General features: G+C 49.7%; 1 protein-coding gene across 7 annotated transcripts; it reads left to right on the top strand.

Moving 5' to 3' along the window:
* The first annotated feature begins 286 nt into the window (after window positions 1-286).
* STRADA (STE20-related kinase adaptor alpha) lies at window positions 287-22,180 on the top strand. Of its 7 annotated transcripts, none has more exons than XM_012733060.1 (14): window positions 287-362; window positions 1,806-1,900; window positions 5,082-5,135; window positions 6,796-6,853; window positions 8,911-8,939; window positions 14,140-14,242; window positions 14,649-14,770; window positions 15,857-15,965; window positions 16,074-16,197; window positions 18,040-18,211; window positions 18,679-18,783; window positions 20,542-20,783; window positions 21,037-21,079; window positions 21,348-22,180. In XM_012733060.1, the coding sequence occupies exons 3-14, from the start codon at window positions 5,124-5,126 to the stop codon at window positions 21,498-21,500; spliced, it is 1,272 nt and encodes a 423-aa protein (XP_012588514.1). In that variant the 5' UTR covers window positions 287-362; window positions 1,806-1,900; window positions 5,082-5,123; the 3' UTR covers window positions 21,501-22,180. The 7 variants fall into 7 exon arrangements, with proteins under 7 accessions (XP_012588514.1, XP_012588510.1, XP_012588515.1 ...); XM_012733056.1 differs by having other exon boundaries at window positions 5,082-5,159; XM_012733057.1 differs by having other exon boundaries at window positions 298-392; window positions 5,082-5,159.
* Window positions 22,181-23,482: the final 1,302 nt, after the last annotated feature.

Genomic DNA, 23,482 nt, shown 5'->3' with positions numbered 1-23,482 from the left:
GCTCAGAACCCAAGGCCCTCCGCGCGACTGATGCTGGGGCCGCGCGCCCGGTGAAGACGCCGGAACCGCAGAGCTCCACGACTCGCGAGAGGGCGGGACAGGGATGGGGGCGGAGCTTCCTGGGGGGCGAGGCGGTGTGGGCGGGAGGAGGGGCGGGGCTCCCCTGGGCGCCAGGTGGTGGGCGGGGCGAAAGGCGGAGCTTCCCCGGGCGCCAGAGGTGTGGGCGGGGCGATGGGTGGGCGGAGCTCTCCTAGCTGCCCTCCGCCGTCCTTCTACTGCGCATGGCACGTTGCGTGTCTCCCTCCCAGCAACCGGTCTGGCGGCGGCGCGGCCTTAAACTGAGGAGGCGGAGCTGAGACGGGGTCGGTACTGCTTTCTAACTCCAGGATCAGGTACCGGGCTGGCGGGGCCGCCTGGTGCGCTCCAGGGACCGGTCGCGCCTCTCCCTGAGACGCTGCCGTCTCCTCAGGGCCCGGGCTTCGTCCGAGCGGCCATCCCGGGGCCCCACCTGCCCTGCACAGGCCCCGTTTCACTGGAGTTCTGGATCCCCGCAAAGAGGGGCTGCAGCCCGCGAGCAGACTAGGCTTGGGCCTGGCTGGAGCGGAGTCGCTGGGTGGGAGGGGCTAGCGCCTGCTTTCCCTCCCCCTCCCGATCCCCTTCCCCCATTGCAGGTGAGGAACCTAGGGCCCAGGTGTCATTTTGTTCCGGTCGTGCGAAGAGGCGGCAGATCCTAGTTTGACCGCCCCCCGGCCCCCATCTTTACATCCCGGCCGGACGCGCTGCAGGTCTAGCCCCCTTACGGACAAAGAAGAAGTGCTTATAATCGTCTCAGTGTTTCCCACGAATGTTTAAGCGTCCACTGTAGGTTTGGATCAGAGGTGGGGGCTGGGGGTGAGGAAGTGAGCACGGAGGGAGGGTACTTAAATAAAATTGGCCGAGTTTTCAGGAAAAGGGGAACTAACTTCTCTGCCCAGCTTTTCCTAGGCTCTCCTGACATTCTAACTCGACTTCCTCCAAGAGGGAGAGCCATTCGAGTTGGCCCTTTTCTTATTGAATATCCGTTGAAGTAGAATCCTATTCCATTTTGTATTGTGGCATTAAAACAAATCCTCGTTGTCTCATACATACTTTCTGGAGGCACCCCAAATTGTTTCTTGCCTCTGAGAGTTGAGGAAAACTCCTCTGCTTACCTAACTCAGCCCAGGAGCTTTTGAAGCTAAACTGATGAGTCTCTTCCCTTTTATCCAAGATTCTTAGAGGCATTGTGGCTTAAATGCAGTTTTTTATCGTCGTTATCCTAGACATGGAGGAATTTTAGAACATCAGCCACAAAAAAAAAAAAAAGCAAGAAAGGAAAAATGAATTAAGGTAAATGATTCCTCCTCTCTCTAGCATTTGGTGCTAGTAGCCTCAGCATTGCCAAATCAGACCTTTCAGTCATTGTTATATCTTTGCACGCACAGTCTTGCAATGGGGTGATCAGTCCTCCACCACTCATCTGTGTAATTTTGGGCCTTTACCTCCCTGGGCCTTAATTTCCTGACCTGCAAAATGGGGATGATAATACTTAAGTAGTCCCCCTCCCCCTCAGTTTCAGTTCTGTGGTTTCAGTTACCTGTCTGTGGTCAACTGCTGAGACCACATTCTCAGACCTTTTATTACAATATATTTAAATTGTTTTGTCTTATGTTATAATCTCTTGCTGTGCCTGATTTATAAATTAAACTTTTATCATAGGAATGTATGTATAGAAAAAAACGCTGCGTGTCTATGTGTGTCTGTATGTATACTGTTCTCCATTTCAGGTATCGCTAGTGGTCTTGGAACGAGCCCCCTTCGAAAAGGGAGACTGCCGTATGGTGACAGTCTCTGAAGCATTTAGCACAGATCCTGGCACATAGTAAGTTCATCATAAATACTGCTTCTGTTACTTAATAGATCCAACAGTACCCTTTAGTCCTGGACTCCATAGCCCCTAGGAATGCAACAGTGAGCATTGCATTCCCTGCTCTCCTGGAATCTCTTACTCTAGTGGAAGAGACTGACGAATATAAGAGTGTGGTAGGTTTAGTGTTGAATACTGAGGCTATCCACTGCCACTGCAGCATGGGTTTGGTCCTTGATCAGGGAGCCGACTCAGGGTGCAGCAGACCTCTGCCGTCTCCCTGCTGCTTCCCTCAGCAGTGTATTTCAGTCAATCTGCCTGCTCTGCTCCCCACTCTGTCTCTGGTGAATCCTCTCACTCCACATACCTCTAGCCTACACCCCAGCTCTTGTATGCATAAATAAATAAATCTTTAAAAAAATTAGATCTTGGGGCCTTCCCTGGTGGTGTAACAGGTTAAAGCTTAGCACTATGAAGCTACCGTGGCCACTGCAGCATGAGTTCAATCCTGTTCAGGGAGCTGACCCACAGTGCGCAGCAGACCTCTCCTGACCCGCCTCTGCTGCTCCCCTCAGCGGTGGATTTCAGCACATCTGCCTCTTCTGCTCCCAACTCTTGTCTCTGGACAATCCTCTCATCCCCTGTACCTCTGGCCTGTACCCCAGTTCTATATGCATAAATAAATAAATCTTTAAAAAAAAATTAGATCTTACCCCAGACTTTTTCAGTTAAAATCTATATTTTGTGTATTTTAACAATAGCCCTGTGATTTGCATGCAAAATAAATAAATAACGTTAGATTACCTTAGAGCACTATTTTGTTTACCATTGTTCTGTTCAAAACTTATTACAATGGTTTCCTGCTGCCTGCTGAATAAAATCCATACTTTCTCATGCACTTAAGACTTGTTTGTTTGCACTCACTGGGAGTTCTGTGCATCCTCATGTTAATTGGGGAGTACATAGAGCATGCTGACATATTTACCAGTATACTTGGCCAGTCTTAATGAGTGCCCACTGTTGGCAGGCATTCTTCTGGGGCTGGGAGATATACTGTGAACAAGACAAAGTAAGCGCTAACAGTTAATAACTAATGCTACTTTGTGCTTAAAATTTCCATTTTCTGTTCTCTTGAAATTCAAGCCCCCCCTCTACAGTGAAACTTGCCAAGGCCAGTGATGAATGCCATAAGAAGAGGCTTGTTTCTATTTGTCCATTTCCCAAATCAGCTGAATTAAACGTTTTGAAGGTGGGATTTGGACATGAATAGGCTTTTTATAACTGTACAAGCTAATGTGAAACACATCCTGATTTGGGGACCAGCAGGTGGGAGAGGCAGGCACCTATTTCCATCATTAATGAGGCCATGACAGGCAACTCAGGACTAGGTCTTAGGTCTGTTCATGTGGGCAGTTAGATTAGTTTAATACCGTGTTATGGAATTGACGCTTTCTTTTCCAGTATTTTCCCAGAATATAGTCAATTCGTTCTGCAGATGAAAACACCATAGTGCTATGTTTTAATTCATTGTTACCACCACCAGGCAAGGCCTAGATATAAATTCTTAACTAAAGATATAAACATGAAACAAGATTCAAATGATATGAAAAAAGATACATTTGAAAAATGGCAAAAAGCTCTTAGAAATGAGTCACCAGCATTTACTCAGTACAAGAGTTGTAAAATAAAGTTGAAATCTGGAAAACTGAGAGTTGTAAAATAGGAGCGAAACAAGTATAAAAGTAAGGGGCAGGCCCTCCCGGGTGGCGCAGCACATTAGAGCACAGCACTGAGAAGCTAAAGCCACCTCCGCATGAGTTCGATCCCCGCCTGCCCCGGCGGTGACCCACATGGTGCAACAGACCTCTCCTGACCCACCCGCTGCTCCCCTCAGCAGTGTACTTCGTCAATCGGCCTGTTCTGCTCCCCACTCTGTCTCTGGTGAAGCCTCTCACTGCTCCTGCACCTCCGGCCTGCACCCCAATTCTGTATGTATAAATAAATAAATCTTTAAAAAAAAAATGAGTAAATTTAGAAGTCTACCTTTAACCATTAAGAATTCTGTAGCAAGAGAACAGAAAAGAAGGAGACAAGACTATTTCCCAGAATTGGAAAGTCCAAGTCTCATGCTAAAAAGGCTGTCTAAATGCACCCGGCCTAGAAAGCAGCTAGTCCTGATTGCAGCAAGAGGGTGGAGGGCCTTGGGAAGGCACTCTTGAGGGGAAAATTGGGATGGATGATTTTGAGTGTATGGAAAAACACATTAAGTAGCAGAGATTCTGAAATATTTTTAGAAAGTTAATAATAGAAGCATGGTAAACCAAGTGAAAAGATGAGGCAGTTATGACTATGGGGGTGGTGAGGATGCACAAGGAAGAAGATACAGTTTTCCCTAACTGTTTGCCTCAACTATGAGCCATGCCTGCATAGCCAGAGTAATGTAAATGGACACCATCAATTTAAGCAAAAATTATGCCAGATCTGTGCTAGAGCAGGAAAATGTGCTAGGTAGGAAAATGAGGTGCAGGAAAGGGATGTAGAGAGCCTACTCTTGAGCTCCTGGTCGGAAGTTAGTAGGTAAATGAATAAAATTGATGTCAGGGCTGTATAAACATTTAAGAATGATAAAAAGGGTTTTAGAGCAGACAAAAGAGTTGAAGGTAATTGTTTCCGGGTAGGGGTTAGTTAAAAAAGAAAGCCAGTGGGGCCTCGCTGGTGGTGCAAGGGGTTAAAGGATAGTACTGTGAAGCTGTCCACAGCCACTATAGCATGACTTTGATCCCCAGCCAGGGAACTGACCCACAGGGCACAGCAGACCTCTCCTGTCTCCCGGCTGCTCCCCTCTGCAGTGTGTTTCAGCTGATCTGCGTGTTCTGCTCCCCACTCTGCCTCTGGTGAATCTTCTCATCCCCTCACACCTCTGGCCTCTACCCAGTTCTTTATGCAAAAATAAATAAATCAATAAATCTTAAAAAAAAAAAACCATATAACACATTTTTTTTCTTATATAGAGAGAAATATAAATTTCAAAATATACTTGGTCATAGCATATCCAGGTTTATTGTCACCATAAGCACATAAGTAGAATCTAGCAGTTTATAGGTCTAGCATAGTGCTTTGAATGGTAGACTAATAATATTTTTTTTTCTATAAAAGGAGATTTGACTAATTTGACCTGTTTCTATTTTTCTTTTAGGTTTAAATTTTTGATTGAAGTAGCTCAACACATTAGGAACTCATGTCTTTTCTTGTAAGTAAACCAGAGCGAATTAGGGTGAGTGTTTCTATTCTTCTGGCTTTTCTATTTTTATTTTCTGAAAAGCAGTAAGTTTAGGCAGAAATTGTAGGTGGTTTTTATGTGATGCTCAGATCATGAAGAAGCAAGGCAAGTAAAAAGTAAAGAGGGTGTTGTAGCCCCCACGCCTGAGAAAAGAGCCTGGCCGGCAGAGGCGGTGACTCAGACTGCACCCCGCCTGTTCATGGAGGGGGCCCAGGAGGCTTATTTATGAGTATCTGTCAGACCCCATCAGCGTGAGTGGGTGGCTCATGTAGAAACATAACCTTTAGTGATTTGTCCACTCATCATTTGCTTTCAGTTTGTGTTTTAAAAACCAGTATCAAATTGGAATATTTGGAACTCTCTTTTTCCAAGAACAGCCAGGTTTTTAGTGGAAGACTTTTTAAACATGAACAGCATTATTCCACTTGAAAATTTCACCTGCTAAAGTGACCTCAAGAACAAATAATGGATTTAGCTTCTTTAGTCTTTATGATTTCATAAGAGTATTTTATCTTATTTATTATTTACCATTTATTACTTATTTAATTTCTAAATGCAATGGTAATTATTCTAAACTTTTATAACAATATGTAAGTACTATGAGACATTATAAATGCATCATTTCCTAGAAATTATATTTCATGGTACAAAATAGGATTTTGTTATTTCAAGTTTTTAAATGCCATTTTTTTTAATTTGGAAAAAATTGATATAGAGGGTAAAGAATAATATTTTAGTTGCCATTCACAGTCCATATTGTGTAGTTTCTTTTTTAATGTAAGTGCTTTTTTCATAATTTAGATAATATTATCTTACAATAAGCAATTCATTTCTGAATATTAATTTTTTATATTTATGCATATAAGCACAATTTATATTGGTTAGTTAGGAGTTAAAAAATGGAATCTCTCCTTAATTTGAACTCTGGCCAATGGAAAGAATGTCCCTAGGCGAAACTCTAACACCAGCTCTTAAGTGAAACACAATCTTGATTCTATTGCTTTTAAACATGAGCTTCTTTTCTATTTCAATCTAGCCTGATTCAGGTGAAACCAGACCAGTGATCAGTGTGATGGAAACCCAGTACTCACTTGAAATAGGCCAGTCAAGTGAACCATAGCTTGGTCAGGCTGGGCTGGTAGCTGCACACCTGGTAGAAAAGTACGTGGTGATGACTAGAAACCCGAGTGGGTGGAACTGCGGTTTGCACCTTCCTGCTGTAACCTGACAGATTTGTACAAAACTAGTTTCTTCTGCTTTCTGTTGCGAATTCCCAGTTGGCAGGAGTGGCCCAAACATCTGTAGTAGACAGCTGTTGAATGATAAGATGGAATCAAAGGCTACAAAAGGTTACTTAACGGAAAGACATGCGGTTTTCTCCATCGTTGGGGCCAGTGCCCTGCATTGTTCATCGTGTCAGGTCAGGAATTACTCATCAGATTAGGCCAAGAGGAATAGCTGATTTAAATCCAAGATTCTTTTCAAAACTTTTCCATAGAAATGCATCTTAATTGTACTACACGATTCTGTTTTTGTGGTTTTCTGTTTTTGTCTGTCTGTCTAGTGGCTGATAGCTAATTTGTTGTGTCTTCAAAAAAATACTAATTCTCTTCGGGGTTTTCTTCTTTAGCGGTGGGTCTCGGAAAAGTTCATTGTTGAGGGCTTAAGAGATTTGGAACTATTTGGAGGTAAGTACAGTGTGGCACTTAGCCATCATTTCAGGGTAAATATCGTTACTGTTTTGTTGACAAAATCAATTTACAGAAAGTAGCAAAAGTAGCAATTTTGAGAGCAAGTGTAAACTACAGCTTTTATATTTATTTGGCTTTTTTGAGGCCATGGTTTCCCAAAGACTTGAGGAGTATCTGGCAGTTGCCAGGTACACTGGATAGAAAACCAGTATTTATTTAAGGCACGTGTGTTTCTACTAGATATTTCTCCAGTTGAAATGCATCTTCTTTAAAGGGGGGGACTGTTTCAAGTCTCTATTCTTGAAGATTTTTAAAATAAAATTATAGTCAGGACAGTGGTACCAGTAATATAAAAGTCTGGTTTTCTGATGAAAATAATTGACTCATCTTTTCATGCTAGCAATAATGAGATTTATGAAAGCTAAGGGAAAACTTGCGAGGACAGAATTTTAAATTATTACGAAATCTAGATGTTGATTTCAGAATTGAAGTAGGTTTGCAACTTCAAGATTTCACAGGCCCAGTCATCCCCTTTGGCTATTGTTGTGATGTTACTTCAAGCAAAGAAAATTTCTTTTGTAAAAATCATAGTAATAGGAAAAAGTAGTAGGCGTGGAGCCCATTCTTTGTGTCTGAACCCCAAGACGTGCTCTTCAGGTCTGACAGCTAAAGACACAGGCTGTCAGATGAGTGTGCCGCGTGACAGAGCCCCTGACTGTCACGACTGAAAACGCGATTGTTACCCTCTTGGGTGGGGCCTGTTTGTTCTCCCTCATTTGCTGTGTTTTAGACAAAGGAGAGTTTAGAGAAAGGATGAATTATTTTTGGTTTTGTTATAAAGAATAAAAATTAGTTACACAGTAAGAAAAGATTAGTAGAACAAAAATACTGGTCCACGTTTCATTTTCTTCCCATCACTGGTGGGAATACAGTGGACAGTGGTTTAAAAGTTAGCACTGGCATCAATGGAAGGTCAGTTGGAAGTTTTGTTTATAGTTAGTTACAGTTATTCTTGAATATATATTTCGGGTTTAGTGTCTTGCATGTGGGTTTTCTGACCGTCATGTGACAGTTCCTTAGTCTCTGATCTGAGGAAGGTTTTGTTTATTGTTTGTAGCTTAATGAAGTATATTATCAAGCTTCATGCAACTTGCTTCCCACTGGGTTTGATTTTCTTTACTCTGCTCGCCTGGCTTTTCATCTTTGATAGACTGTTTCAAGCAACTGCTTCTGCCATTTGTGTTACAGAAAACTGATGTGCAAAAAAATAGTTTCTTTTTTTGATAAGTTAAGGTTAATTTACTCTACAGTCAGTCTCTGCCTGTAGTCCAGTTGGGGGCTCTGATTAATAGTTTAAGACATTTGGAGATGTGTAATCATTTTAGTACTTTGCAGTTATAATCTTTAGTTTGATGACTTCTGTTACCTTTATAGAATGAAGGAAGTCAAAAGCATAGATACAGGATTTACCTGGTTTCAGAACAGGTTATTTCAGTTGTCCTTGCTTATGCGTTTTCACCAAGAGCAGCAGAGGGCCAGAAAATCTCTGCCTGTTGGCTGTCAGAGTAGGACGTATCTGAGAGGAAAATTGATAATGGTCCCACATATATATTTTGCTGTATCAAAATGTTTTTTTGCCTTTAAAAAGAACCTCTGTCTTCTAGTCCCTGTGCTGTCTGGGAAATAGCCAACCATCTCTATAACTTTTTAATGAATTTTTTATGCACAGTATAAGATGCTGTTATTAAAAGTAACATTGCACCCATCTAAAAAGTAAATGTGTGAGCAGAATTACACTAGCCAAGTTCTGTTCAGTAAAGATCACCCCTGGGTCAGTGTCCTCGCGAAGCTGTGGATTCCTCCGAGAACCCACCTGTTGCCAGCATTGCTTCCTGTGGCCTGTGTGTGTGTGTGTGTACGCAGCACTGCAGCCACTTTTACTGTAACGATTAGGTTTCTCCTAATAAATGTAGTCCTGAGTGCAGTAATTGCTGTTCTGAATGGTGTGTCTTTGCTCAAAAACCAAATGCCAACAATCCATTTTTCTACTCCAGAGCAGCCTCCGGGTGACACTCGGAGAAAAGTAAGTGACCCTCAGGCTCTTAGCACTGTGGCTGTTGCATGGAGGTGCCTCCTTGTGGAAGTTTGTGTGTGTGGTTGGCTTATCGTTTTGTTTCTGCTGTCGTCATTGAGCTTTCTTTGTAGTGTAATTCTTTTACTTGTGGAGATTCAGGTTTCACCCTGGAAAGATTCTGCCACTCAGTTTGAAAAACAATCTCAGGCGCTTTTCATTTCCCTCTTGAGGATGAAGATCTCCTTCCCTTCCTAGTCCTTCAGTTGCCCCCTCCCGCCCTCCCAAAAAAAGAAAGAAAAGTTTCAGTAGTTCAAAATGGTCAGTGGCTAGTAGAACCAAATCTTCAGCCCTTAGTCTATTAATACTAGATTTCAGTTCACAGAGATAATCGAAATCTCAATCTATATTATAAAGTAGGATCTCCTATTTAAAAATCAAGCCCCAAATTTAAAGGTACAAAAATTTTTTATTGGCAAAAGTTGCAATACTCTTGCCCTATTCTTTTAGTTCATGTTACGTAAGTACACACCACAGGTGTGTGGTGAGCCAAGCTATTTTTATATAAATCGGCATTTTATAATGAGAGAGAATGAGAACCCTTTCTGAGAAGACTTCTTCCTCTTTTCATTTGACAACTACTTGTAGCTTTTGCAGGCCACCCCAACTTTGAATGAAAGATGATATGTTTAGTGGGATTTCTCTTTGAGAAAAGCTTTGATTTTACTTATAATACACTGCTTGCCAAGAGGACCTCTCTGTCAGATGCAAATCTTTTCCAATCTGGAGACCAAAACATTCCCTGTAGGATCAGTTAGGTATTTTTTTCCAGAGTACATTACATAATATTTGTGTTTTCACAGCTGTTGATCTTATTATGGTAAAAGTTATCCTGTGTGAAACCTGTGGAAAGTGGAATGTGTTTATTTGTTAGCATTTCATAGCAGTTGTCTTCATCTGCTTGTATATTTTGTTTTAAACTCTTTAAACAAAGTTATTTTATGGTCATTTCTGGATAACTGTAGCTTATGTATTTTTCAAATGTTTCAAAATGAATAAAATGTTTTTACAGTGGGGGAGCCTAAGAAAAGCTTTTGATGGAATTGCTTTTTTAGGTTATTTGAGATTATATATTACGCTAATAAAACCATGCCATGCTGTGTTTAAAGAGAACAGGCTATTTCATCTTTTTTATCTGAGTTGACCTTTCTAGCTCAAAAGCAGCCTAAGCTAACCTGCCTTTTTTGTGGTGACATCAGATCAGACCTTTTCCTTTTAAAATACTGCCTTTGTGTCCTGGGTAGTTGGGTGGATGATTGGTTGGTGTTCCCCAGTAAGTTTGGTTTCCCTTGGAGCTCAAACCTAGGAAACACCCACAAAGTGGAAGCTTCTGCCTTAGGATGGTGTCTGGTGAGTGGGGGACAGCGGGAGACGCCCACACGGCCACCGGACTACTTCTCTGCTTGCAGTTCAGTTGCCCATGAGCTCAAATTCCCAGTCACTTAATTTTCTGATTAAATTTTTAGCTTCTGTGAATGGTTTTCTGTAGTCAGGAGGCAGAGCGGGAATACTTGCGAGTTACACTCAGTAATGAATGACTCATTCCCTTCCTGGCCTAGGCCCAACAGGAATGTGTCCTTAGTATGTATGTAGCCTCGTAGCCACTGTGCTTCTATGCACTAGCAAGGAAGAGGGAGAGAGGTAATTTCAGGAAGTATTTACCTATAGTATTTAAAGTACAAGTAATAAATATTTTAATCATAAGATGCAGTTAACCATCATAGTTTCTTGTTCAGAAGTGAGAAATGTTGGTACTCTGAAGCGTTCACAGGAGAGACCTTCAAAACGAAGTAGTTCTCGATTTGCTTCTCTACCTTCTTGAAAATGCAACACTTTCTCATATGCAGGTGCAAATCTGATCTGTAAAGTGCCTAGTGATGGCACCTAGACTTGTATGCGAGCTGGCATTTTCGGCAAATGTCATTATGTTGAGCCCGTCTCCAGGGGAAGGAGCAGGTACTTACTCTCCTCTTCAGCTTATGGAAATGACAAGATCCTGGGCAAGACAACCTCAGTTCAAAATTTACTTAGATTTTTTTTTTAAGTGAGTGTGAGCACAGCTGCAGGCGCGGCACGTACACCAGTGCCCACGCAGAGAGCCCTGCCCTCATGGAGCGTGCATTCTCGGGGGAGACAGGCAGTAGGTAAGCGAACAGCTGTAGGAAAGGGAAGCAAGGTGGCTCAATGAAGTGATGCAGGGTCGACCTGACATTCTGTCAGAGTCCGAGACGACACTGCGGTTGGGATTTCAGTGAAGAGGCTGCAAGAGAAAACGGATGGATAGCAAGGGAAGGAGTGGGCGGGGTCTTCCAGTGAAGGGCTTTCCTCACTCCTTCATTTATTCACGCTGTAAGTGGTGATTTCTAGTCCTAGATTTCCTAAGATTAGGAAGTGCTTGTTTGTGTGGGTCAAGTGGAGCAAGTCTGGGGAGCGCGGTATGAGATGGATGACGTCATAGAAGCAGCAGGATGAGTCATAGGCTGGTTGCAGCGCAAACGGTCCCCTGGGATTGTTTTCAACTAGTGACGTTGACTTTATTGAAGGGTAGATTAGTGTTCTTATTTTCAAGATTATTTATACATACAAGAACTAGGATACAGGCTGGAGGTGCAGGAGATGGGTGAGAGGAGTCATCAGATAGAGTGGAGATCAGAACAGGCGGATCTACTGCTGAGGGGAGCAGCAGGGAGATGAGAGAGGTCTGCCGCGCCGTGTGGGTCACTCCCTGGCCAGGCATCAAACTTGTGCTGCACTGGCTGCAGATAGGTTCATAGTGCTGAGACTTAACCCCTTGCACTACTAGGGAGAGCCCAAAAAGTCCTGGTTGAGAAAACAGGATTTGCAGAACAAAAATTATGCAGGGACTTTGAGGTATAGGGCTAAGAAATGGGACTTCTCACGACAGGCTGTTTGCAGCTTATAAATTCTAAATGAGGAGTCATTTTCCAGAGTGCTTTGTTTTGTCCCTTGATTATGTATCTCATGACCAATAAATGATCCTGGAATTTGTTTTCAGAGTATTTGAAAGCACCAAGGCTAAGAAATAAAATCAATCCCACTTTATAACTTTTGATGGAACTTTCCGTGGGATTCTTTTTCTTCCATTTTCTCTGCTGCGTTTGTTGACCAGGAGAGCAAACATAATAGGTGGCAAAAGAAGAAGAATAGAATTGACACTGACTGAGTAACTGCTATACACTGGGCAGCACTAAGCTCTTTGCATATTTCCTGTCACTTAACAGTCGCAGTGATCCCGCGAGTGGGAGATACTCCCCTCTCCCGGGTAGATGGGCTTCCTCTGGGTCACAGAGTAAGTAGTATATCTGAGCTCAAGTTTTGTCTCTGTCTGGCCCCTGCACCTGTCGTCTGTGTTACATTACCTGTTTCAATTAAAGTAGCTTTCCCAAATTACCTTTCCAACACTGAGTAGAAATTGGACACAAAAAATTTTCCTCTACAAGTATCTTTGGGAAGTTTCCTTACCATGAATTTCTCAAAGCCTTAATGTCCAAGCATGCCAGTGGTTCCCAAAGAGAGCATATGCTACATTTTCTAACTAATGAATTGGACATTTAAATGTTTTTTACATATTAGCTGCCAACATCAACGTTCCATGGCAATACTTTGGGGAAATCCTGAGTAGCAAAATGGACAAGAGACAAAAAAAAAATCCATGTTCACCCAGAAGTATACCAAAGTGGCCAATAAGTACATGAACAGATGCTTGGCTTTTTAGTAATCAGAGAAGTACAAATCATGCCTAGAATGAGATTGTCAAGTATGAGGTCCAAATAGAGCAAGAACTGGGGAAAAGATGGATTATGCAAACATTGTTGGCAGGAGTGTAAGTTGGTATAACCATCTTGGAAAATACTGTGGCATTGTCTCACAGAGTTAATTGTTCATAGACCTTCTGACCTAGCACGTCCAGCCTTCCAGTATGTGCAGCCGGTAGCGTAGTTTGTAGTAGCTGGAGCACAACCCAAAAAGCCCTCAGCGTCGGAATGGATAAGTTGAGGGACAGGGTGAATATTCACTGCAATATGGCTGAACCCCAAGCATGTGAATGTTGATTATCTTGGAGTTGATTGCCAACAGGGCTGTTTTGCTTGTTCATATTGTCAGAAGTGGTGAGTGACGCAGAACCCCACTTGGTCCCTTGTCAGCTTCTGAAACCAGATACACTTGGAATGTCAGACCCCCAGCCAGGCGATGGCACACTTGTTAGAACTTTCCCAGTTCACACTCTCTTGGCTAGTGCTGTGTCAGAAGCTTTTCCTGAGTTCAAGACTAGAGGGCAGGTTTGTGAAGCATCGAAGCTGTGAGCCCGCCTAAGGTTTTTCCATTTCAATTAGACGCACATCTGAAAAGGATCCAAGGGGGGAAAAATGCTTGCAGTCCCTGAATCGTACACATGAATTTAGGTCTGGAAGAGGAAACTGGGCCTCGCAAGGAGAAGAAGTTGTTGGTCCCAAGACTGGTCTGGAAAGTTCCCTGTGCACTTTCCTTCAGGACCTCAAAAGCCACAGGTGTCACACTGGTACCCCAGATACCTGGGGCCCAGCTTCACTTGCAGCTTGAGTGGGCAGGAAGGAAGGAGCAGGTGGCCCTGCCAGGGGGCTGGAGCTGACGGGCCAGTGTATAACTGTTTTCTTGGTCACTTGGAAATACTAGGGAAACACTAGTCTGGACTCCTGGGAGTTTCTTATGGCCACATTTTCCTTCTAGCAAGAGTCAGGACCATAAAGATAAGATCCTAATGCAGCAGGAAAATCAAGAGAACACCCCTCTCCACCTCCCTTTCCTGAACGTACCTTCCTTCGGACATCCTTTCCCTTAGAACCTTGTCATTTTTAGCAAATGAGCCAGTTGCTGGAAGGGACACGCAGATCAGCAGTTGGCTGGAACTGGCCCTTGGTCATCACCCCTCGTGAGGCAGCTGTCACTCACTCGCTCTGTATTAGTGCTGATTAGGCCTGATCCCTATATCTGAGATTTCCTTTACGCTTTACGTCAGGTCCTGCTGGTGCGACTTTGCCCCAGAGTCTGAATATGGTTTGCCCGGAGCCTATCTCCCGTGGGTCTGAATTACCACCCCACTCCCGCTCTACCCCCAGTTTTCTCTTACTAACCTATTTTTATTTTTCTTTAGACCAATGAGGCGAGCTCAGAGTCGATTGCATCCTTCTCTAAGCAGGAGATCATGAGTAGCTTTCTGCCAGAGGGAGGGTGTTATGAGCTACTCACCATTATAGGTAATGTGCAGGGACTGTGGCCCTGCCGCGCCCAGGGGCAGCTGCAGCCTCCTCAGTGTCCCTGGTGTGTGTGTGCCGGAGGCTGTCAGCCGGTGGGCGGTACAGGGCCACCACATGGGCTTCTGGGGTCCCCTGGGGCTTTCTTCTGCCAAGTATGAGAAAAGAGACCCTGTCACCAGGAGGGGTATCTCCTGCCATTTTTTTCTTTATGACTGCTTACTTCCAGTGTCCCAGGCCACGGTCAGGATGGTTGGCTGAGAAACTGGTAGGAGAAGAATCCAGTTGAGTCAGCCATAGAAGTAACGATAGCAAAAGTTTCTACTGGAATGTTCCTGTCAGATCCAGTCCCTCTAGGATGAAAACTTGTCACTGTCCACCTCTCTAATGGCATCCCTCTTGTTTCTAGGAAAAGGGTTTGAGGACCTAATGACAGTGAATCTAGCCAGGTACAAACCAACGGGAGAGTGTGTGACTGTGAGGAGGGTCAACCTGGAAGCTTGTTCCAACGAGATGGTGACATTCCTGCAGGTAATCACGGGCGGAGGCTCTCGGCACCAGTAGGCTGCAGTGCGGCTCTGACTTCTGTCTCCTGGAAGTAGCTGGCAGGAAATGAAAGTAGACAGAAGGAGAAGTCACAGACACTGGCAGTGCACGTCGTGGGCCCTTGGCGCTAAGGCCTCTGTGATCTGCTCAGACTAGTCATAGCCCCTTCTCCACACGGGCCGCTGCGCTCGTTTACTGACTGACTTATGACTTAGAGAGGCTGAACCATTTGCCCACGGTCATAGGCAAGGCTCAGATCCAGCGGTCTGATGAGGGCTTGCCCTGGGGCCTCCTTAGAGGTCGGGCCAGGGCCAGGAAGGGTGTCGGTGGAGTTATCTGCAGCCCTCCCTCTTCGCTTACAGTGTCTTTCCGAACTCCAGCTCATCGATGGCGCTCTGCATGCCAGTGCTTGTGTCAGGGCGGTTCTGTGCCCCAGGGTAGCGCAGGAAGCCCCAGCGCCCTTCTCTGGGAGAAAGCCATAGACAGACTGAGGTGAGACGCCTCAGGTCAGCCCTCCGGAGACGCTGGGGTTCCTGTAATTCTTTTGTCCACGTTTTTCACGTCTTTTGCCCACACGGACTTTGGAGTCCCGTAGGTCAGGGGCCCCTCTTGGCCGGGGTAGGGCCCAGACAGGGCTGCTGGAGAGGGAGCGGCCGCATCCAGCTGTCGGTCTCCAGCCCGTTGGACCGTGCTGCTCTCGGCTCGGCCTTAAAAGGGGAATTCTGTGCGCTGACCTTGAAGTTGAGCTAAACTGGCAACTCTGTGGGTGTTCAGCCGAGTTTGTTTCAGCGTCTCTGGGGCGAGACGCTGGGCCCTCCGCTGTCGTCAGCAGTTCTCGCGGTTGCCGGGGCACTGTGACTTGAGGTTCGAGATTGCCGGCCGGGCCGCTGCCGTGGCAGAAGCGGGCAGAGCGGGGCTGGCTCCCCTCTCGGCTGGCCGCTGGGGCCGGCAGCTGGGGCCGGCAGCTCTGCCAGACCTGGGTGCGCTGGGCGAGCTCCCACAGGCACTCGGTTCCGCCTTCGTGTCCCTCTGGGGCGCCTTGAGCTGACGCCAGCTTGCCATTGCTTTCAGGGGGAGCTTCACGTCTCTAAGCTCTTCAACCATCCCAACATCCTGCCATATCGAGCCACCTTTATTGCAGACAATGAGCTGTGGGTTGTCACATCATTCGTGGCGTATGGTGAGTGGGGAAGGGTCCTGGTAGACGGGTTCCGAGAGCGCTGGTCCGCTGGCTACGGCTGCTTCCCTTCTCTCACCCTGCCCTGCCTTCCCACATTCTTTTCCTCAGGTTCTGCAAAGGATCTCATCTGCACTCACTTCATGGATGGCATGAGTGAGCTGGCGATCGCTTACATCCTGCAGGGGGTGCTCAGGGCCCTTGACTACATCCACCACATGGGCTACGTGCACAGGTGCGTCCTCGGCCACGTCATCATCCTTCTCTGGCAGGTGTCTGCGTCTGTGGTTGAAGTCTGGGAAGCCAGAGTTTAAAATCATGCCTTGGGTCCTGCCCTGCCCCTGCCTTACCAGACTGAACAGTTACCCTGTTGGTGCAGACGCTGTTAGCCTCTACCCAGCAGCTTGGTTCTGAGACCAGTGAGAGCAGCAGCCGACAGGGCCCTGCCTACCCACGGCCCCAGCTTCCTTGGGACAGACACCCAGACTGGTGCGTATGTGCCCCAGAGTCTGCCCTGTGCTGAGAGGCTGAGGAGAAGACAGATTGACTCAGGTAGGGTAGATGAGCAGAGCGGGCCCCTATCTAACACCACACACAGGAGCGCTCCAGCGAATGGGAGGCTAAACAGCAGACGTAAAACCTCACACCTAAGTAGAAGTACTTTTATGACCTGAGTTCTAGAATTCCTGAGTGCTTTAGAAGAACAAAACATAAGTCAAAAAAAAAAAAAAAACAAGGATGGATTTCATTGTCTCAAGATGGAAAAGATTTCAGCAGAGGGCATGAGCAGAGTTAGGGAATGGGCGAGTGTGTACGGGATACTAAGTTCGTCTAGAGCACACAGGAGATGAGTGACAAGGAAATCTGGTGACTCAACAAGGAAAGGAACAGGCCTTCCCTTAGGGCTGCACTGAGGCGTCCACAGCCCTTGCAGCACGAGTTCGATCCCTGACCAGGGAGCTGAGTCCCGTCACAGCAGCCCGCTCCTGCCTCCCTGCTGCCCCCTCAGCAGCGTTTCACTCAGTCCACCTGTCCTGCTCCCACTCTGGCTCTGGTGAATCCTCTCACTCCCTGCACCTCTGGCCTGTACCAGTTCCTATGTACATAAATAAAAAAAACAAACAAATAAAGCAACAGAAAGTGAGCAAAGATATGAAGTGTTTAAGGGAGGAAACCTGAAGACTCGTAGACAGCTGAAAGAACAAAGCGAGCAACAGCCAGAAAGGCAAACAAGCACGAGAGGATGTCGCCTTCCACACCTGAGCCTGGCAGCGGTGGAGCGAGGCCGGTGCAGGGAGGGGTGATGCTTCCTGTCTGGTTCGCGGGAGAAGGCCCGCCACAGCCCCCCACAGCCCCCCACAGCCGGGGTGTTTCCCAGAGACCCGCGCGGCCCCGTCGGGAGATGCTGTGCCGCCTGGCTCACGTTCGCGGCCTTTAGCAGCCAAGGGAGCCTCCCTCCCTGGGCGAGCCCTGAGTGCCGGTGCTGGCCCGCGAGCAGGGGTGCACAGCGGCGCACAGCGCCGGGCAGGAGGTGCGGCTGCGCCTCAGGCGCCTGCGAACAGTGAGCAGCAGCAGGTGGTTGGAGCTTGGGCTTGTGGGCTTGAAAGCAACGGAGTACGAGTGCTTTTGTTTTGATTTTTAAAAAAGATTTATTTCTGCGTACAAGAACTGGGGTGCAGGCCAGAGGTGTGGGGGGTGAGAAGATACACCAGAGACAGTGGGGAGCAGAACAGGCGGGTGGACCAGTTCACTGCCGAGGGGAGCAGCGGGGAGACAGGAGAGGTCTGCCGCGCCCTGGGGGTCACTCCTTGGCCTGGGATTGAGCTTGTGCTGCTGTGGCTGCGGACAGCTTCACGGTGCTGAGACCTAACCCCTGGCACCACCAGGGAGGCCCCACGAGTATTTTTAAATCTGGGGGTTTATAAATGAGGTGCTGTTTTCTGTTTTTGAATGTGTTTAATCGGGCTCCGAAGTCCGTCTGCACACAGCGCTGCACATGGCTGCATCCAGTGCGCGAAGACCAGATTTGCGTGTGAGGGGCTGCTGCTGCCTCCTGACACTTTTCTCCTGATCCCAGGAGCGTCAAAGCCAGCCACATTCTGATCTCTGCCGACGGCAAGGTCTACTTGTCCGGTCTGCGCAGCAACCTGAGCATGATCAGCCACGGGCAGCGGCAGCGTGTGGTCCATGACTTCCCCAAGCACAGCGTCAGGGTTCTGCCTTGGCTCAGCCCGGAAGTCCTCCAGCAGGTCCGGTTCCTCCCGCCGACTTCAGGTTTTCCAAGGGCGCCTTCAGGAATTTCCTGGGATGGGGGTGCCCTCTGCTTCTGAGGGCACTGAGGGTTCTTGAAGAGGGGTTCCCTGCTGGCAAGCAGACCTGGAGGCCCTCGGCGCGCGCGTTACCTGCCGCTGCAGTGGTGTAGTTTCCCCTTTGAGGGTCCCAGGCTGAAACCTTCAGAGACCTTCCCGTTGAGGGGGAGGGGGAGCATTTGGGGAACAGTTTGCCCTAGCGCAGGGGCACCCTGAGGCTGCAATCTGCTGGCCGAACACTCGTTCCTTTCGAACCGCAGCTGCTCTCCAGTAAGAAAGGCTGGGGACCTCTTTGCTGATTAGGGGACAGGCATTCTTTTCCTGGCCTCCCATTTTGCTCGACCCCTTCTAAGAAGACCACCAGGGCAGCAAATGGAATGACCTTTGCCTTTTCTTTCCTGACGTAGAATCTTCAGGGTTATGACGCCAAATCGGACATCTACAGTGTGGGAATCACAGCCTGTGAACTGGCCAACGGCCACGTCCCCTTTAAGGACATGCCTGCCACCCAGGTGAGCCCGCAGCCCTGTGTAGTCCTGTCCGTCTGCTGTCCATCCGCACTCAGGAAGCAGGCAGGCCAGGGCACTGGTGGGCAGGGGTGGGGGCATTGTGCCATACTCGCGTCTGTGACAAGGATGTGGCAGCGGCACCCTGCGGGCTGGCCCAGGAGCAGACCTGCTGCTCTCGGCCGTTGCCGGGCCTGGAGCAGGCAGACAGGTGAGGCCAGTGTACCATGTGTCCATTTAAAGTTAAATCAGGCTAACAAGTCTGTATACATAATGTCTGTAAACATTATCCCCTCCTACCTTGACAGTATGCCTGGAAGGTCACTTTCCTATGTAGAATTCTCAGCCACATTCTGGCCAGTACCTTGGGAACGTCCGGCCTGCAAGCTCAACTACTATTCACACCCGTCCGAGTGACAGCTCCTTAGCCACTCCTAGATGGTCCCGGCCTGGGGTTGTCCGCAGTGACAGACCCAAGGGCAGAAGGCCTCCTCAGGCCCAGGCAGTAGACTTGGGTTGTTTGTACAAAGATCACCACGATCCGGAGCCTGGGAGGACAGGGAGGCCAGGGTGGGGGTGCTGGGTGAGCTGCTCCCTGAGCCCACAGGTGGTTTGCTCCGTGAGCAAGGGGTTAGCTAGAGAATGGCCAAGGGGAGCCCTGTAAAGAAGGTGGCCCAGGGAGGCTTCTGGGAGGAGGTGACGCTTGAGTCTTGAAAGCAAATAGGAATTGGTGGTGTGAAAAATGGAAACCAAAGAAGACTCAAGCAGAAGGCTCGACATGTGCAGACTCGGAGGCAAGACAGAGCAGGGCCTGGGGACAGCCAGTAGTGGTGACGTTTAGGTGCTTTGGGGGCTGTTGGGTGGTCGGACTGGAGGGTCAGGAAGGTTTCATGTGCCATGTTGGGGCTTTGGGCTCCTGTCCCAGAGCATGCTGGGACCTGGACACAGCGTCAGGTGTGGTTTAGCAAGATCACTCCAGCAGATGGGTCCGGTCTGGCAGACCAGGTAGCAGGTGTGGAAACCCCAGTCAGGAACCGAGAAAACCCAAGTGAGATAGTAACTGAAGGCTGCTCAGGAAGGAGTTCAGAGACTGTTTCAGGTCTAGAAACATCTCTGTCCATCAGAACTTCTTGTGACGGTGCAGTGATCTGTGTGCACTGGGCGGTATGGGAGAGAGTGAAGAGTGACTTTATCCCCGGCCAGTCTCAGCACATCGGGGCGGCCTCTGTCACGTGCGACGCCGCCCGCGGAGCTTCGGGCTGTGGCGCGGCCAGCTCGTGGCCTTCACGAGGACAGCGGTCTCCAGAGTGGGGCTGGTGTCACGTGCGCTGAGTCTGAGGGCTTGGGGACGGCCGCCGAGCTTGTCCTGCCCAGGGGACACGCTCCCCTCAGCCTGCTGCAGCACTACCAGGGCGGGGTGCCGTGCGACAGACCCGTGGCCCCGTCGGCGTGGCGGGGGGTTGGGCTGCGAGGACAATGACCAGCTGCTGCCGTCACCCCAGGGTGAGGCGCCAGTTAAAGGGGAAGCAGCCCCCCACCCCACCCCAGGCCAGCGCAGTGGGGGCACGGGCCACGCTCTTGCATTGCTCCCCTCTGCCCTGGGCGTGCAGGCCAGCCGGCGCCAGCCTTGCTTTGGAGAACTCGCACCACCCCGCTTCTGTCTTTACTCCCCCCCAGTTACATCTGGATGTTGGGGAAAGCGGGTTTGTAAAGAAACTGGGGGCCTCCGGGGGCCTCCAACCCAGTCCCGGCTCTGTCCCCCAGATGCTGCTGGAGAAGCTAAACGGCACGGTGCCCTGCCTGCTGGACACCAGCACCATCCCCGCCGAGGAGCTGACCATGAGCACCTCGCGCTCAGCGGCCAACTCTGGCCTGGGCGAGAGCCTGGCCCCCGGCACCCCCAGGACCTCCAACGGCGACTCGCCTTCCCACCCCTATCACCGCACCTTTTCTCCCCACTTCCACCACTTTGTGGAGCAGTGCCTTCAGCGCAACCCTGACATCAGGTATTTCTGCAGGAGGTGGCCCCTGGAGAGAAAAGGGGGTTCAGGTTCAGGGCAGAATTTGAGGGGGTGCCTGGACAAGGAGGGGTCCCCAAAGTCTGGAGTCCCCATGGCGAGAAGCGTGAGCACGGGGGTTGCTAGGAAGCCGGCCTGGGTGGCCCTGGCTGTTCTTTCTTGGCGAGCTGAGGAAAGAAGGGGGCACTTGAGGGTAAACTGCAACTGAGCAAGGGTCACGGGTCTCTCCTCCCCTCCCCAGACCAAGTGCCAGCGCCCTCCTGAACCATTCTTTCTTCAAGCAGGTACAGTAGCGCCTCTCTTTAGCTCCGGGGTGGGGCTTGGGTGTCCGCATCTGTGGTTCTAACTGCCCTCAGTTTCTCGGGGTCTCCGGGTGGTCCCTCTCCCCGCCGAGTTAGAGGGGGGCTGTATTTCCGAAGTCCTCAGTGGCCTTGCTTTTGACTCTCTGGCGACTCGGCCCCAGCGGTCTGCTGTCACTGGGCTGCTGTCACTCCTGCCCTGCACTGCCTGGCACCCAGAACAGCAGGAACCCCAGCTCGCTGTCTCCCCCAGATCAAGCGACGTGCCTCAGAGGCTTTGCCTGAGTTACTTCGTCCTGTCACCCCCATCACCAATTTTGAGGGCAGCCAGACTCAGGACCACAGTGGAATCTTTGGCCTGGTAACAAACCTGGAGGAGCTGGAGGTGGACGACTGGGAGTTCTGAGCCTCCGAAGAATGTGACCTCAGCCCAGGAGCGTGGGCTCCAGGGCCCTTCCTGAGGGCTGGCCACGCCCCACCGCCCTGAGGGCAGTGGGCAGGAGGGACATTTCTGCCAGCCTGCTGCGTCCTGACTGGGAAGGAGATTCCTGGAGAGAGACTCTTACTGCTCCAGGGCATCTGAGGCAGGAGGGACTCCAGCCGCCAGGGATCCGGAGAGGCTGGAAAGCCGACTTCCCAGCCCGTGAGGAAGAGATGCTCTTCTGGCCCAGCAGCTCAGGTCCAAGCCCAGGGTTTGGCTGATCGGCCCAGGGAACTGTGCAGCCCCTCGTGCCACCCTCGCTGTCCTGCCAGCCTCATGCCATTCGTTTCTTCTCAGATCCTGGAGGGCCACGGAGGGGCAAGCAATAAGCACCCAGTGCCCTCCCTCACGCTGCGGCTCCCGGGAGCGAAGGGGAGTGTAGTTTTCTGTTACGCTCCAGTCAGGGCCGTCCTCTTCCTTTGTCACTGGACCCCGACACCTAGGCCCATCCCGTAGTTCTCCTGGGCAGCTTGTCCTTCCCCACCCAGAGCCCTGCCACTTCCTCTGGTGCTTTCTCTGCTGGCCAGGCCGTCTTGCCTGGCCTGAGGGCTGTGTCTTAGGCTGTTAGTTTCATTGCCAGAACAAATTAAAGTTCCCGTGAGTGCACTGGAGAGTGGCGTTGCTTGCTGAGCTGGGGCGACTGCTCCCTGGGTGGGCCCACGGCCGGGGAGGCACAGCGGAGACCTCCGTGGGAGACTACCTCACGCAGCGGTGTCTCTGAAAACCTCTCTAAATTTCGCAAACTTAATTTTAGTCTGTGGCCATCAAACTGCTTTGAGGGCGTCGGGCACATGCCTGCCTGCGGCAGGAGGCGGTGTGCCTGTTTTGTAGCATGAGTGGTGGCCGTGTCTCTACTGTTGAGAATTAGGCGCAGCAAGCAGACGGCTCTGGTCGGCCTGTCTCTGGGCCCAGGAAGGGGTGAGTCTAACCCCACTGCGCCCTGGGGCTTGTGGGCCCCCTCAGCTGGAGAGGAAGTGCCCCTCCACGCCCTGAGCTGAACCACCCAACACTCCCCCAGAACATTCAGAAACCTCCTCTGGCACATGAGGAAGGACTGAGGCCGGGAGGCCCGGTCAGGTTTGTTTCCAGCCTGCTTCATTTTTTTTCTTTAAACCTCAAGTTCCTGTTTCTTGACGCCCTGTCAGCGCAGCCCCCTGGTTTTGCTCTCAGGCAGCCCTGGCTGTGATTCTGTGGAAGCCCCTTGCAGCTGTGGGGGGAGCCCAGCAGTGGCCCTTGGTGCCTGGAGGGCTGTTTCCTGCCTCCGGCCCCCTTCAGCCTGTAACTTGCCTGGAAAGATGCACTCAGCACTGGGGACGTTTCTCACAGCCGGCAGTTCTCTCTCTAGAGGAATTGGAGTTGAGGGAAATGAAGCTCGAGTGGGGGCTGGAGAAGCCTGCTGCCTGGCCCGCTGGGGTGCAGGCGGAGGCTGGGCTGTCCTGTCCCTGACAAGTGTGTGGGCCGCTCTGCCTTCTATTCCTGCCGCAGTGTGGGAACAGCTATGTTTAGGGCTGTGCCTGCTGAAACAGCCTCCACCCCGAAGCAGCCCCCCAAGGCGGCCCCTGCCCCCCAGCAGAGGTCCGCCTGGGAAGCCGGCCTGGTGTTGCTTAGGCCTCTCAGACCTGCAGCCAGAGGCCTCACGGCCACAGGGGCTGGAGCCCTGCCCCTGCCTCCCTCCCGAGTTGGCTTCTCTGCACAACAGGACCCCCGGAGTGCCCAATCCCACAGAATTCTACCAAAGCATTGGGCCGGCAGCCCTCCCTGGGAGGGCGGGCGCCAAGAAGCCCGGGGAGCAGCTGCCCGGCCATCTGAGGGGAGGTGCTTCCGCCCCATCCCCTGAGTGCACCCCAGCCCGCGGGGCTTGGAACTCGGGGACCGGCCGGGCCGCCCGTGGCCCTCGGCCGAGCCTC

The sequence above is a fragment of the Condylura cristata genome, unplaced genomic scaffold, assembly GCF_000260355.1.
Source record: "Condylura cristata isolate star-nosed mole 26May11 unplaced genomic scaffold, ConCri1.0 scaffold00038, whole genome shotgun sequence".
In the NCBI taxonomy this organism is placed as follows: Eukaryota; Metazoa; Chordata; class Mammalia; order Eulipotyphla; family Talpidae; genus Condylura; species Condylura cristata.
The sequence above is the reverse complement of the archived record's forward strand: the minus strand, read 5'-3'. Positions and strand labels throughout refer to the sequence as shown.